Source organism: Rhamphochromis longiceps, linkage group LG10 (assembly GCF_057381845.1).
Source record: "Rhamphochromis longiceps isolate RC_006_pf linkage group LG10, R_longiceps_female_GT1.1, whole genome shotgun sequence".
Classification (NCBI taxonomy): Eukaryota; Metazoa; Chordata; class Actinopteri; order Cichliformes; family Cichlidae; genus Rhamphochromis; species Rhamphochromis longiceps.
In genome coordinates, this window is record NC_140566.1 from 28950457 (window position 1) to 28966159 (window position 15703).

A 15703-nucleotide genomic window follows, 5' to 3' on the forward strand; every position below is an offset into this window, starting at 1 on the left:
GGTACAAATGCTACAGCTAAGCTACCGGTATTACATCCAGTCATGAATGCACAGATCGCTGAGTATTTTCAGCGTGGTTTCAAAAATGATGAAATCCTTGTGTTATTAGCTGAATCACATGGCATTACTATCAGCAAACGTACTTGCGAAAGCACCAATTTGTTGCGATCCGGTTTTGAGTGTGCGTTACTCTGCGCCATATGCTTCCAGGTAACAAGAAAGTGACCTCATTCACATAGATTACTGATTGGCAGACCTAACTCAAAATTTCGAGTTATTAACTTGAAATTTGGAGAAAAGTAACTCAAAATTTCAAGTTATGTTTCTCCAAATTTCAAGTTACATTTCTTGAAATTTCGAGTTAATAAGTTGAAATTTCGAGTTAACAAGTCGAAATTTCGAGTTAACAAGTCTAAATTTTGAGTTAATAAGTCGAAATTTTAAGAAAATAACTTGAAATTTCGAGTTATGGATACTTGGTTTTTTTTGGTTTTTTTAGTGGCGGAAATGGGCTTCCGTACAGACCTGTATGCTCGCAGTTGGCCCAAATATAACATCCTAATGTGCTCTATGACACAGTTGGCCCCTTTAACAACCATAATTACATAGAGGCCGTGTGACACGACCACCCTCGTATACAAAGGAAAAAGAAGCGTTATCTGTTGTGCGATCACAAGAAATCGGGCCATCTAGGTCTTTCCAACTTCTCCATCTACGACATTTCCCAAAACACAAAACCTTGGTCAGGAAGCTCCCTCAGCCCACTAGGTCACCTGTAACTGCCGACTTTTTTTGTCCCTCTTTGTATGACATTCTCTTTCACAGCTCGCTTAAGAGTATGTGACCATTTACACAACAAGACGTGGGAGGTATAAAAGAAGCCTCCGCAGAGAGTCTCAGTGCTGCTTAATGGGAGCCCGGGGCCTGCCCTCAGTCCTAGAGCCTTTCACACATCTTGCTCCCTGCCTCTCCAGTTACTTCCACTGTCCTCCGGCAACAAAGACCCAACTGACTGCCCTCTCCTTCCCAGACCCTATCAGCGTGGATCCACCTGAGATTTCCCCTCAGTATCTCTCCAGCATCTATGGAAATGAAGTGTCTTGTATAACCCTGTAAATGAGGCTGTACCTAATTAAAAAAGGGGACTACACAGAGTACCCAAAGTGACTGATGTTAATTCTGTAATTCTAGCTACCGCCGAGCTAAAGAGCTAGGTCTCAGACTGTGTGTGTGCTTCTGGTTTTGGTCCATAAACGCCCCCAGAGTGAGACTGTACTCCTTTGGTGAGTCTGTGTGCTCCGGTGCTCTGAGATTTAACTGTACTGAGTGAACTCTGGTAAGGCTCTAACCACGACCGAGTCCTGATCCAAAGACGACCTTCTTTTACACTTTCAGCACAAAAAACAGTCAAAACGAGAGAAACATTTTAAACTGCTGCTTCAGGTGGTGAAGGACACATTATCATTCAACCCCCTTCCAAAAAACCCCCATAAAAGCCACAGTGTTTCCCACCAAATCGTCCACCACAGACACATTTTATCATCAATTGGCACTTTGCTGCTGTTGATGACCGATCCTGCCCAAAGAGGCTTGCATTCATCCCATGAGAGCCTCTCTTTGTACACAACATTCCTCTTCTGTGGTATTTAAAACATGTCTCCAGACAGTAATTCTCTTTTGTTTTTCCACCTCTGACTTCCCCTCTCACCTTCTTGCTCTTCTTACTCTGTTTCCAGTTTCTCCCTCTCTCTCCCGGATTCCTCCGCTGTCCCTCCTCTCAAGTCCCCTCTCCTCCGCACCCACCCCCCGTCCCCAAACACTGATCTCAGATTAACGTGAACACTATCCCAGGTAAAGTTTGCACCTGCTTCTTTAGGCAAAGCTCCTTCCACTGATTCTCACTGATTCCCAGTTTAGGCGAGAACAAAAAAACTCTAGCTCGCTGTTGGTTCTGCCGGTAATTCCTGCGGAGCTGGACGCGGACAAGAAGCGCTCTTCCATCAGGACATCCAGCTGCTCTTCATCACTTCGACTGCCTCTCTGTACTCCCTCCATCACTCCCTGGATGGGATACTGCTCTGTGGAGATTGCCACTAGACTAGTAAGGTGCTAGATGTTCATCTCCTGAAGGCAGGTGAGTCCATCATTTTTGTCCTTCACTCTATTTCAGTATTTTCTGAATTTATAACCCGACTGTGGTTATAACAACAAACCTGTACTGTTTTAAATCAGCATGTTTTCATGCTGCAAATACAGACTATACCTGTATGTCACAGGAGTTATGGGGGGGTGAGTGTAAAAAAATAACACTTTCTATCTAAAATTGTTGGGATCATGTGTTTTCTTCTGGTGATGATTCCAGTATTGGATTCACGTTAAAGGGTTGCAAACTTCATGAGTAAAAATGCCTGTTTTTCCCCTTTGTTTTCCCCCCTAAAACAACCTTAAACTCTCAAATGTAAATCTTGATTTTGACATTACTTTATTTTCCACTTTTGGAACTGAGTACAAAAAAGCCCCCAAAAAACTGTGAGTTACATTTTGATCACTGTTTGATCTTGACAATCATATCTATCTAAAAATCTTTATATTAATCCTCATTGAGTGAATTAACTTCTAATGTTTCTTTAATACAACATGATTGGTCTCTTTTTGAGTGTGACCCCAGAGATAAAGAGATAAACACCCTTTAGTGTTGTGTTCGGGCTGTATCTTAATTGCCACCTTAAAAGCCACTAAAAGGACTTAATGCCAGTCAGATAACATGGTGAGTCACAAGAGTGAAAAGAGCAATTGTGGTTAATCTTTCTGTTAACAATGTATGATGAGAGGCTGATGACATTACAGCAGACCTCTCTCAGCAGTGCCCACTAACCTTGGCACACCTGAATGCGATTTAATGTCCGCCTGAGCAGAATTCACACATTAGAGAGATTTGGGAGACGTCTCGAATTGGCCTTGCATTTGTTGTGTATCGGTTAAGTGCAGAAGGTGCTGTGGGGGGGATTCACATAAAGATTCCCAGATCATACTAAGGTCTATTTATTGCATTAAAAATGAAAAATAACAGCTTTCTTAATTTTTGGTCGATAGCGCAGAGATGCTCCACATTTACTTTCGTGCCATGTTGGTCGACTAGCTTTTCATAGCTTTCATTCATTCATGTATAATGAAATAAAACCATATCTTTTCATTTTAAATTATATAGTTTATAAATATTTGTATAAATGCTTCAATAAATGCGCCTATATATGTCAAAACTGCTAGCCTGCAGCTACAGCGAACACTGTTTTACAAACTGAACTACCCAATGAAATATGCAAACTTTTAAACTATTTACTAGTGCCCAAACCAAGTTACTTGGAGTGGTATTAACCTCGTTTATCCATGAAGTCATTTAAATCCTATGTTTAAAACAAAACAGACACATCATTGTTATCAGTAAATTACCAAACGGCTTACAGGGATTAGATTGTTCTTTGTTAGGTGGTCATTAGAAAGTAACTATCTCTTGTAGCTTGCAGGCAGCTAATTGGTAAAAAGTTTTTAATGAAGCATGAAAGCTGTGCAGTTGTACCGAACGCTGGCTGGAAAAACCAAAGTCTATTGAAGCCTGTGATATCTAGAGGGAACCAATTTTAGCTGTACCACTATCTAATTGATTGCTGACTATAGAGTCAGTACCTTCTTTTTGGAGTTTCATTCTAGTTTATTTAACAATTAAGATTAAATGCTATACGATGACTGTAGACTGCCAACTTGGCTGTACATCTGATTTTGCCAACGGGAAACTTGCCAAACCAGGCCCCTAAGGGCTACTCCAAGGACCTTAGCAATTCAAACCTGCTCACTTAAAGCCATTAGTGCCCCAGCGTTTATGCTCCTCTCCCTTCAGCCAACAAGACATGGATAGGTCCCAAACAGAAGTGGTAATGAGGTCCTAAGCAGCCTCGCGGCTTCAGACAGAGAGACTCTGGAGCAGAGCCGGCCGGTCCTGTCAGCTGCCGGGAACTCAGGCACAGAGAGGCCTGTGGTCCACTGTTGAGGCTCACATGGGACTTTAAGGCAAATGTGATCCTGACACATTGTTCTGGTATGCATAATAGGGCCTTTTCAGGGCTCCTCATGGGAGCCCTGGGAGCCTGATTTTAAAGAAGTAACGTGACGTTGGTTCGTTGGTTCTACCTCTTCACTTCTTTTGTCTCACAGCCTTGCTTATGGGAAGTTGTCCTATGACTCATGACTTCCTGGGTTTCCATTAGCTTTAAGGAAAATGCAGCACAGATTAAGTAACACCACTTTAAATTGTGTCTCTGCTTTTTTGACAGAATGGTCAGGCCAGGCTGTCCAGTCATTCTGCTCCATATCTTCAGCATCTTTGCACACACAAGAGGTATAAGACATGCAAATATTGAGCTAGCATACCATTCTCTTCCTCAACTCTTACAATTTGATGAGCTCTTGTACATTATTTTTCAAGGTAACACTCAGGATACGCTGTATCCGTATGGACCTGGCCATAGGGATCTAGAGACTCCAAAGATGGACGATGGAAGTTCTCCTGAAATTACTTTACTCATCCCCTTTATTTTCTTCAATATCCCTTACCGCTCTATCTATGTAAGCCCTGAATTCCACAGTCCTTCAATCAATATCTTTAAAGCTAACTAATGCTGGACCATGAAACTGAAATAAAAATCCTCTTCTTTCCTCTCACAGGTCAACAACAATGGTGTAATCTCCTTCAACGTGCAGGTTAGCCAATTCACACCAGAGGCTTTTCCCCTGAGTGACAGCAGGTCATTTATTGCTCCACTCTGGGCAGATGTGCACAATGGCATCCGCGGAGACGTGTACTACCGGGAGACCACCGAGCCAGAAATTCTCGAAAGGGCAACACAAGATGTCCGGAAGTATTTCAAAAACATGCCCACCTTCACTGCCACATGGGTCTTTATTTCAACATGGCACCAAGTCACTTTCTATGGAGGAAGCCAGACAACTCCGGTAAAGTTTTAACTCTGGCATAGTTTGAATTCTGGTCATTCACTTCCACCAGTATGTGGATAGGAACTGGCTGATCAAAAGGGGAAAATATGCCCCACGTGCATCTGCTTCATCTTCATCTGCTGTATTTCTCATGTGTACACAGACTTTGGTACTGTATATAAATGTGTGAGCCTCAATAATTGCCACCTGGTTGCCATATATGATTCAAACACACTCATTATAAGAACTAACATGCCATTCAGACATAATGCTATACACGTGTGTTTGAGGATATTTTATGGTCCCTATGCAATTTTCTTTACCATCCCAAAGAAAATGAGGAAGATAAAATAATGTAAATACGTTAGGTTAAGGACCTGTCCAGGGTGTACCCTGCCTCTCGCCCTACGACAGCTGGGATAGGCTCCAGCGCCCCCCGCGACCCTGAAAAGGATAAGCGGAAGCGAATGGATGGATGGACGTTAGGTTAAGTGTTATTTGTAGCTATATTGTATTTTTTTGTTAGATGCATGTAGTTTACCCAGCTTAGCTTGCTATATTTTACTTTAGACTTCTCAAATCTAGCCAACATCTGTTTCTGGACAAGTAAACAGTTATTTTGCAATTTAAATGTAATTAATGTGTTTTGGGTGGTTTAGCTGCAGAGTGAATTACTAATTCGAAAGCTTACAATTCATCCCCAGCTCACCAAACATGTCTGTAGGATCCATAGCAACGGCCATGAAGTGGCAGACCACGTAAAGTTACAGAGCAGTGTCACAAACTGTGTAACAATCGCCAACGCTCTGATGACTCAGTGAATGCAGAGCTTCAAATCGCCATTAACATCAGCACAAAAACTGTTACTGGGAACTTCATTCAGTGGATGAGCAGCTCCTGTTTGTGTGTTGGTGGTCCACTACTTTAGTCCATATAGTATATGTGCAAAAGGGGCTCATGCAGTAAAACCTGCACCACTCAATAATGTTTTTAACCAGCTAAAACTGCCTTTTTCTATCACATGAATAGGTTTTTGTATAGATAACACATTAATACAAATTGAATTATGAGGCAGGAGCAAAAGTTAAACAAAACCTTTTCAGGTATATTTATTAATAGTTTATCAGTTTAACTACAAAGCAACTCACTACATTGTTCTATTTGTGTGGCAGAAAGCTATCCACGATTAACCCACCAAGTTGAAAATCTACTCGTTTTTGGCAGTTAGTGGGTATTTATTTCAGACCCGGTGTGTGCCTGTGTGTATGTGAAACAAAAAGACTGCTGTGTGTATGAATGGTTGAAAGTAGCTTGTTGTGTCAAGCTATGTTAATGGTTAGTAAGGTTAGATAAGTGCCATATGAGAGATCACTTTTTAGAGAAACACATAAGAAAATATCCAGGAAGTTTTCAACTGTTTCAGTTTGTAACAAGGTGGGCAATTCTCATCACTGTACAGAGCAACATAATTTTAAAATGACGCTAAATCAGGAACAGGTTTTTTGTATTTAAGTTTCCTGTCTATTTTGTGGGTGTTAATTACATGAAAAAAAAAAAAGATTTTCATCCATTATACATTTGTTTAGTGTATATTCACTTTTCTTCTTTCTTAAAATCTTTTTAATCCATTTGTTTGATTTAAAGGTGAACACGTTCCAAACTGTACTCATCTCAGATGGCGTGGCATTCTTCAGTATGTTCAACTACGCCGAAATCACATGGAGCACAGGAACAGCCAGTGGTGGAGATCCATTAACAGGATTGGGCGGTACAACAGCTCAGGTATTCTCACTGTGCCTCCTAATTTCATAAGGACAATAAGGCTTTTCGTATACAGAAATTATCCTCTGGACATTCAATCTGATATGCCTCACAACTCTCCCCTTTTTAGTCAGGTTTTAATGGTGGAGATATTGGCCATTTCTTCAACCTGCCGGGATCGCGGTCAAATGATGTAGTGAACATTGAACAAACAACTAATGTAAATATTCCTGGGCGCTGGTTCTTCCGTGTAGACACTGAGCTGATTAATCCTGCCAATGGCTGCAGCTACAATGGCAAGTCAAACATCAAACACTGATAATGTGCATGCAGGTTGACTCTTTGAAAAGAATTCTTCACTAAAATTAGTCCATGAAATGCTACTTTGTTCTACATCCTTTCCAGGCCGTTACTACAGACGGGGAGAGATCTTTTGGCTGTCTGACAGATGCTCACAGCGGTGTCGCTGCCTCGACATCGATAATGAGGTGCAGTGTCAAGAGGCTCCGTGTGGGCAGCTTGAAACCTGTGAGCAGCTGGAAGGAGCCTTTTACTGCCAGCCCACTCGCACCAGCACTTGCGTGGTATTCGGAGACCCCCACTATCACACCTTCGATGGCTTCCTCTATCACTTCCAGGGGACCTGCTCCTACCTGCTGGCTCGGCCCTGCTGGGAGGTAGCAGGGCTGCCCTTCTTCAGTGTGGAGGCCAAAAACGAGAACCGTGGAGCTGCCTCTGTTTCCTGGCTTAGAGACGTCACAGTGGAGGTGTATGGTCACCGAGTTACGCTGCCAAAAGGAAGTTTTGGAACAGTCCAGGTGAGAATCTATGGATACAGAAGATAAGCACATAGCTGCGTTCCTCCTGGATACACTGTCTAGATATTGGTTAATGATTTCTACCTGTTCCCTTACCAAAACATCCTTTTTTTCTCTCTTTAGGTGGATGGCTTGGTGAAGACTTTACCAGTCCAACTCCAGCTTGGTGCTGTCAGGGTGTACCAATCTGGGGTTGCCATTGCTTTAGAAACTGATTTTGGACTCTTGGTAACTTACGATGGCCAACATTACGCATCCATCTCCCTACCCAGCTCCTACTTCAACAACACTTGTGGCCTTTGCGGCAACTATAATGATGACCCTGCCGATGATCCCGTACTACCTGATGGCACTGTGGCAGAAAGTGTAGTGGAGCTGGGAGGCAGCTGGAGGGCAGAGGACACAGACTGGAGGTGTACAGATGGATGTGCACAGAACTGCAGCATGTGTGACCCTCTTGCAGAAGCTTTCTACTTTCGGTCTGACTACTGTGGGTTAATTAACAAAACTGATGGACCATTCAGGGACTGCAGAGCTGTTGTGGATCCTACAGCCTTTGTGTACAGCTGCGTTTATGATATGTGCAGCAACAAGGATAACATCACTAGTCTATGCCAGGCCATCCAGGCCTATGCACTGGCTTGTCAGGCCCTTGGTGTCACAATACGACCTTGGAGATCTCGCACCTTCTGTGGTGAGATTCAGTTTGCTTAATGCTAAATTTGACATGAAAGCACTTATCTACCATATGAAATCAGAATTAATTTCTTCTCCGTTATTGTTTCTTAGCTTGGTCTTGTCCAGACTTCAGCCAGTATCAAGTGTGCACAAGCGCCTGTCCAGCTTCCTGCTCAGACCTCACCGCTCCCTTGTACTGTGCTCATCCTTGCACTGAGGGCTGCCAGTGTGACCCAGGCTATGTTCTCAGTGGCAGCCGCTGTGTACAGCGTGAAGACTGTGGCTGTGAGCATAATGGCCTTTATTACCCCCTTAATACGACTTTCTGGGTAGGTCCCAGCGGTGAAGAAGGAGAATGTACCCTCCGGTGTACCTGTGGGCCTGCTGGGGAAGTTTCTTGTTTCAATGATTCCTGTAAGGAGGGTGAGGTGTGTAAGGCAGAGGTTGGCCTGCTGGGTTGCTACCCTCGAAGAGAAGGGGTTTGCTCAGTCACCCAAAACTCAGTGACATCCTCCTTCGATGGCACCTTCCTGTCGTTCCCAGATGACAGCTCTTATTACTTACTGAAGCTGTGCGCTCCAGTGCCAGCCAACGGCTCGATGGTGGAGGTGAAGCTAGGCCGGCGGTTGGTCAACAAAGGGCCTGCTTGGAAAAGACCTGTGGTAGTTACGCTAGCTAACGTGGAGGCACAGATGGGAGGGTTGGATTTTGATACAGTCAAGGTTAGTATTTCTTCATAAAAAGTAAAAATCTTGTGGGTTTTTTTTTGGGGATCTGGGAAAATAGCGAGTGGAGACTTCTGCACTGCCGCAAGTATATGAACAGATTCGCTTTTATTGAAACTGAAAACGCTGGAATTGTGATTTAGGTAGAGGTCTAAGCTGAAAAAACTAATTCAAACCCAAGCATAAGCAGTAGCAATAGAAATAAACAGCAAAAATAAATGCATTAATTATTTTTATCAGCCAGCAATGGTCATCCGGTAAACAAATGAACACAACCACAGTGGGACTACAAGCCAGTCAAGCCTACATCTACTATGAGTCCCATATCTGGAAAAATAGGAAGAGTAGCAACAGAAAGAGGGTCCTGGAATAAAATCTGTACCAAATCAAAAATGGGGATCACAAAGAATGCCATTTTCTTACCAGATTGGCCAGGTCCAGTGCTCCAGTTGCCAGCAGAGTGGTGGTGGAAACTGTGCTACTGTTGGCCAAAGACAAAGGAAAAAGATTTGTGGATATAATGAAGGAGGATATATATGCATGAGGTTGTTTTGACAGATTAATAGCTAGAGATGAGGTGAGATGGCAGCAGATAATCCACTACAAAGACCCCTAAAAGGAGCAGCCAAAAGAGGAAGAAGAATAAGTCGTAGTGTTAACAAATGGGTTGTTAAAAGAGGTTGTATGTGGCTAACAGTTAAAGCTGTTTGGAAAATGAATAAGTTCTCTGAAGTGCTTGGGAAATGATTGCATTAGCAATGTAAACTGTTAGCTAACACTATGAATGAACAAATTAATTGCTAAAATGGCTATCTGCAAATTAAAAAAACAACGTACCAATATTTTAACTAAAGGAATGCTAGCTAGCTAGCTAGCTAAAATGAACTGGAAGTTGTTAGGTAAAAGAAATAGATAAAAGGCCTCCAATATCTTCTGAACGACTGAGAAAACTTTGTTTTAGCATATTATATTAATGCTTACATAAAATTGTTGAAGAATTCTTTAAATAACAGAAACAGAAAAAAGACCCTCTTACTATCTGTGCACAGAGGTTTTCTGGAAATTCTGATCCAGGGAGCTGATTGGTCACCAGACAGTGAATTCATATCTTCTGATTTTCTTTTCTCTAATCTCAAACATAATCTGCCCCCAAGCGGGTTATGTCTTCAACTTTAGTCACAAAATCTTGCTTCATAATACACATCTCTGCTGTCTGTGTTGCTCAAAAATGTTAGCTTATTAGCCTATTAAAGGTTTTCTAAACATGGAAAAATGTATCTAACTTTAGCATCTGTTGACACAATAGTTATATATTATAGCCACATTAATAAACAAGAGAGCAGCTCTCTTTCTTTGGAGGTGTAATCGTTGGACGCTATGAAACTGGAGAAATTTAATAAAGTCAAACAGCCAGAAGCAAAGAACACAACTATGTTTGCAGTCCACAATCTCTCTCCAGTCATTAGAGAGCCTCATTAAAAGAAAAAAAATGTTTGTGCTGAACAAGGCTGATGTTAAGACTTAAAAATGATCTCAGCATATCATCATTTTTGTTTGCTTTTAATCACCTGTAATAGGCTTGAGATTTGTTTGAGGCAATATGAGAGTGTGACCATAAAAGCATGTCTCAGACATTATAAGTCTGAAAACTGCCATCTGGTTTTGGCATTAATTAAACTAACTAGTTCACATAAATGCACTTTGGAACATGAATGGTTTTTTAATGAAGGCCTTCTTGAGTCCAATGAAAATGAGGCTTGGAACCAGCTGAATATATTTCACTTTTTTATTTTGCAGGTGAATGGTGAACTAGTGTTGCTCCCATACGTCCATCCAATGGAGACAATGATGATATACAGAGCGCCGGGCAATGCAACAGTGGTGGAGTCCCGCGGTCTGCTTCGTGTCCACTACACACATCAAGGATTCCTCAATATCTCCCTTTCAACCCTCTTCTACAATGTTACATGTGGTCTTTGTGGTGTTTTCAATAGCAATGCAACCGATGACCTTCGCCTACCCAATGGACGCCAGGCAGAGTCAATCGAACAGTTCACAGACGGCTGGCGCTCCATTGCTGATGATCTTACCTGCAATGGCGACTGCGACGACCTGTATCGCATGTGCACAGACTTACGTCTTTATCAGAGCCCTTGGATGTGCGGCAATATCAACGACCCCGGGAATAGTTCCTTTCTTGCGTGTCACGCAGTGGTTAACCCCTCGCCATTCTTCAGGAACTGTTTGTATAACATGTGCGTGAGGGAAGGGAACCGCTCAGCCCTGTGTTCTTCGCTGCAGGCTTACGCCACCGCCTGTCAGGATGCTCAAGTAGGACTTGCTTCATGGAGGAGCACCACCAACTGTCGTGAGTAACCGTTTTGGCTATTACATCTATATAAAAGATGGACCATTACGTCAACCATTGGCTAGTGAGGGCCTGTTGTCAGGTCTCAAACTGAGCATTTTCCCTGGCGAGCTTGTTGTTTTGAAAGGCCATGTTACAAACAGCGGGAAATGACTGTAAAATCAAGGCATCCCCTAAACTATACACTGCATCATCTTCCATTTTTAGGCTAACAGGGACCATAAACTTAGTCCAGATGACTTCATAGCAGCAGCTGAGGCCATAAACATATATAAAAGTGATTACTTAAAGCACAAATGAAGGGCACTGAACGAAATTTTTCTATAGATTTTCACACAGCTGGATTTCTTGTTGAAATCAGAGCAGTCACCTCTTGCTGGTCATTAGAAAGATCAGCAAGTTGTCGATTATCAAACTCTTCTCTGTAGATCCAAAACAGAGATGCATAGACGGACTAAATCTAATAATTAAGTAAGTAAAGTTTATTTATAAAGCCTTTTCACAGACAAGCATTCAAAAGATGTAATCAAAATAAATAAACACTGGGATGAAGCATCGTAAAATATAATCGAAAAGCAATAGCAATACAAAATCAAGTTAAGATCGCTTTTTAAAGAAGTCCACAGAGTCAGCTCATTGCAGTTGGGCTGGGAGACTGTTCCAAAGTCTTGGTGTCACAGATTGCAAGGTCTTTAATCTTTCATTAGGAAAAAACAAGAAATTCTGAGCCTGTGATCAAAGACTGTGAGCAGCAGTGTCTATAGTAAAAATTTGGTATAAATAACCTGCAGTGTGTCCAGACTATTTACCCCCAAACACATATAAATGAATTCTAAAGTCTTCTAGGACTTTGCCAAAACTCTGCAAGAAATATACATTACTAGCTAGTGGCTAAGCTATTGTTCTGTTTATCCATATTGGATAAGGAGGGGGGATCTGAAGAATATCTCAGCTGCCATAGGACATGGAGCAGGGTACACCCTGGACAGGTCACCAGTCCTTCGCAGGACTGAGAGAGAGAGACAGCTATGCACACTTACTTTGAAACCTAGGGCCAATTTACAATCACCAATTAACCCAATGTGCATGTGTTTGTGAGAGACAGCCTGAGTCCCTGGAGAGAAACCATACAGGTACTCTCCAGGGTAAATTCCACACGGAAAAGCTCCAAGCTGGATTAGAAACCAGGACCCTTTTTTGCTGTGAAACGACAGTGCTAACTACTGCACCACTGTTCCACCCCTTTGTTTGTTTAAAAAACGAATTTAAAAAGTTAAATTCATATTTTTTTAAAACAACAAAGGCTGATCATGACTTTTAAAAAGTAGAAAAAAAGAGAAAAAGGCTAAAAACCAAAAATAAACACAGTAAAAACATAGTCTTGCTGATGGGCTCTGATAACTCAGAGCCCAACAATGTATAATGTGTCTTGAAAACACATTTAACCCTCCTGTTTATTGTAAGTTATTATTGAGTTTTACCACCAGCACTGTTGAAAACTTTGTTCCAGTAGCAATAATAACAATGCGACTGGGTATTTTCATATATTTTGCATGAGAATTATAAAAGTGGATTGTCCCAAGAGGAAAAACTTCCTTATAACAGGAAGAAACCTCCAGCAGAACCAGACTCGGAGAGGGGCGGCAATCTGCCATAACTGGTTGGGGTGAGGGATGGGAGGCAGGATAAAATATACGCTGTGGAAGAGAGCCAGAGATTATTAATAACTAATGATTAAATGCAGAGTGGTGTATAAACACAAAGAGAGCGAAATGAAGTGTGTGAAGATGAAAAACACTCAGTGCATCATGGGAAGCGTCCATGAGCCGCGGTCTACTGCAGTATAACTAAGGAAGGGTTGAGGGTCACCTGATTCCGTTTTCTTTAAAAAAAATCCCAACAATAACTTAACCTAATATTTAACTATTTAATTTCATCTGTAGCAATGGTCTCTAGATTCTTTCTATCATCTCACTTGTTTGGAGCTGTTGTTTTATCTTGTCAGAAGGAAAGTAAAACTGGAACCAGTTACAGTGATTTTGTATTGTGACTGTGATACACAGTGTATTTTGTACTACACATACAGAGGATAACATAAAAACACATGTAAGATATTTGACTGAACATTGGCTTAAGTCTTGCTCTCCCTGACCTTCACTCTTCTTCAGCTCTTCCCTGTCCAGAGAACAGTCACTTTGATGAGTGCACCAGCGCCTGCCCTTTGACCTGTGCCAACTTGGACGACCCCGAAGAGCCGTGCCCCCTGCCTTGTCAGGAGGGGTGTCAGTGCGAAGACGGCTTCGCGCTGCGGGATGGCCTGTGCGTGGCGCGCAGAGATTGTGGCTGCATCTACCACAGGCGTCAGCTGGCCACCAACCAGACTTTCTGGACAGACTGGGAGTGCCAGGAGCGCTGCTACTGCAATGGCTCTGACAACACCGTATACTGTCAGCTCGCGCCGTGTCACCCTGAGGAGTACTGCCAGGAGAATGACGGCCTGTATTTCTGCCAGCCGCGCTCTGAGGCCCTGTGTGTGGCAGCTGGCTATGGACATTTTTTGCCATTTGGCGGAGTGCCGTTCGAGCTGCAGAGCTCTTGCACTCTCAGGATGGTCACCACCAGATGTGGGAGGGGGAACATGGCGCACGTACCCATCACCAGAACTTTTCCTCCATTTAAACTGGCGGTTCGTAACGAGGACAGAGACACGAGCCAAGCAATTTGGGTGAGGGGTTTTGTGCTGGAAGTTTATGAGTATGAAATTGAAGCATCTCGAAGCTACAGAAACACTGTCACGGTAAGCATTAGGTTGATATATGAGAATGTCTGTGCAATGAGGTAATCTTCAACAGATTTTATTTTCTTTGCATGCCCTGTGAAGGTCGAAGTTATTGCATTTGTGAGGACATGTTATTTCTAATCAAGCCGATAGAATAACCAGGCAGAGGGTGAATTCCTCTTTGATTGGCTTAAGGTGGATCTAATTTCAATGGGCATCTTTTATCGGCCTGGATTTGGCTCAGACGAAACCTCGACCCTGAGCGACATTTGGACCAGGTTCACAAAGCGACTAAAAGATCTGAGGAGCAACATAAATGACACATCCACCCACACACTCGCTCACACACCCTTCTTTCTTTAATTTTCTCCGTTTCGCTCTCGCTCTGACAATTATACTGAGAGGAATTCACAGAAACTCTTTCAGTCAGTCTTAATAGTAGCTGTTCACCACCTGGGCTTCCCCACATACTTGGAAAATATACAAGTCAGTTAGATTAGAGACTTGAACTTCTGTTTCTAGAAGTTGCTCCTGTAGGAATGATTTTATGTTAGTTGGGATTTTATATTAAATCTTTAACCAGTTTTACATGATTTCTCTCTTCACTCAGGTGAATAAGGAGCGACTGTACCTTCCCCTGAAGCTGGGCCCAGGAAAGGTCAATATCTTCACCTTTGGCATGCACCTCATTTTGGAGACAGACTTTGGCCTGAAGGTGGCCTTTGACTGGAACACTCTCCTGCTCTTGACTTTACCCCGCGACCTCTACAACTCCACCTGTGGCCTTTGCCAGGGCGTGCCTCTGTCCCCACCCACCCTTTCCACTACCGACTGGGGCATGGCCTGGGCGGAGAGGGACACCTTCTGCCAGGTGGGCTGCGGTGACTCCTGCCCGCGCTGTGGCCTCGGAGAGAAAAGCTCCCAAAACGACACCCCTCTCATGGTGGCTGATGCCAACATGAACGCTGGGAGCGACGATGAAGCAAATGGAGTCAGCACTGGCATACGTTTCCACATCGGTGACGGGCTCTATGTGTTTGTGGAGCCCGAGGCAGTGAGGCTGTGTGGGTTACTTGTTGATCGGTCAGGCGTGTTTGCACGGTGTCACAGCAAGGTGGCGCCAGCGTTCTTTTATCAAAGCTGCCTCCAGGACACCTGCTTGGATCAGGGAGCTCAGGATACAATCTGTAACTGGCTGCAGATCTATGCCAGCACCTGTCAGACCCAAGGGGTGCATGTCACCGACTGGAGGAGCGACACACCGTGTGGTGAGGAGATGTTTTTGTAGAGTTTTTCCCATTGTGTTATCACAAGATGTATTCTCCTTCTTAAAGTCACAGGCACCGTTTTAAGTTTCAGGTTTGTGTGCACCATTACTGGAGAGAATTTATAATTAAAATTAAGGCCAGTTTAAATGAATAATATTTACACGGACGTAGCTAGAAACCAGTGCCCTATGAGCAGCACTTGGAGACAGTGGGGATAAAAAAAAATGACGTCTAACAGGAAGAAATCTCCAGCAGAACCAAACTCAGAGAGAGGCAGGTTCTAATGAGGAGAGAATGAAGAGAGAAAAAAAAGTAAT

General features: G+C 42.9%; 1 protein-coding gene across 3 annotated transcripts in view; it reads left to right on the forward strand.

The window, feature by feature from the left end:
- Positions 1–366: 366 nt before the first annotated feature.
- The window catches only part of tecta (tectorin alpha), a 37877-nt gene continuing 22540 nt past the window's right edge, over positions 367–15703 (forward strand). The window contains exons 1-12 of one of the 3 annotated variants that reach the window (XM_085421227.1): positions 367–2134; positions 4329–4393; positions 4481–4620; positions 4720–5007; positions 6634–6771; positions 6881–7046; positions 7156–7568; positions 7692–8262; positions 8358–8968; positions 10769–11339; positions 13508–14136; positions 14729–15386. In XM_085421227.1, the coding sequence (XP_085277353.1) occupies positions 4330–4393; positions 4481–4620; positions 4720–5007; positions 6634–6771; positions 6881–7046; positions 7156–7568; positions 7692–8262; positions 8358–8968; positions 10769–11339; positions 13508–14136; positions 14729–15386 (4249 nt within the window). In that variant the 5' untranslated portion in view covers positions 367–2134; position 4329. Of the gene's footprint in view, positions 2135–2243; positions 4394–4480; positions 4621–4719; positions 5008–6633; positions 6772–6880; positions 7047–7155; positions 7569–7691; positions 8263–8357; positions 8969–10768; positions 11340–13507; positions 14137–14728; positions 15387–15703 lie in introns of those variants that run through there. The other 2 variants (XM_085421228.1, XM_085421229.1) reach the window with 2 other exon arrangements.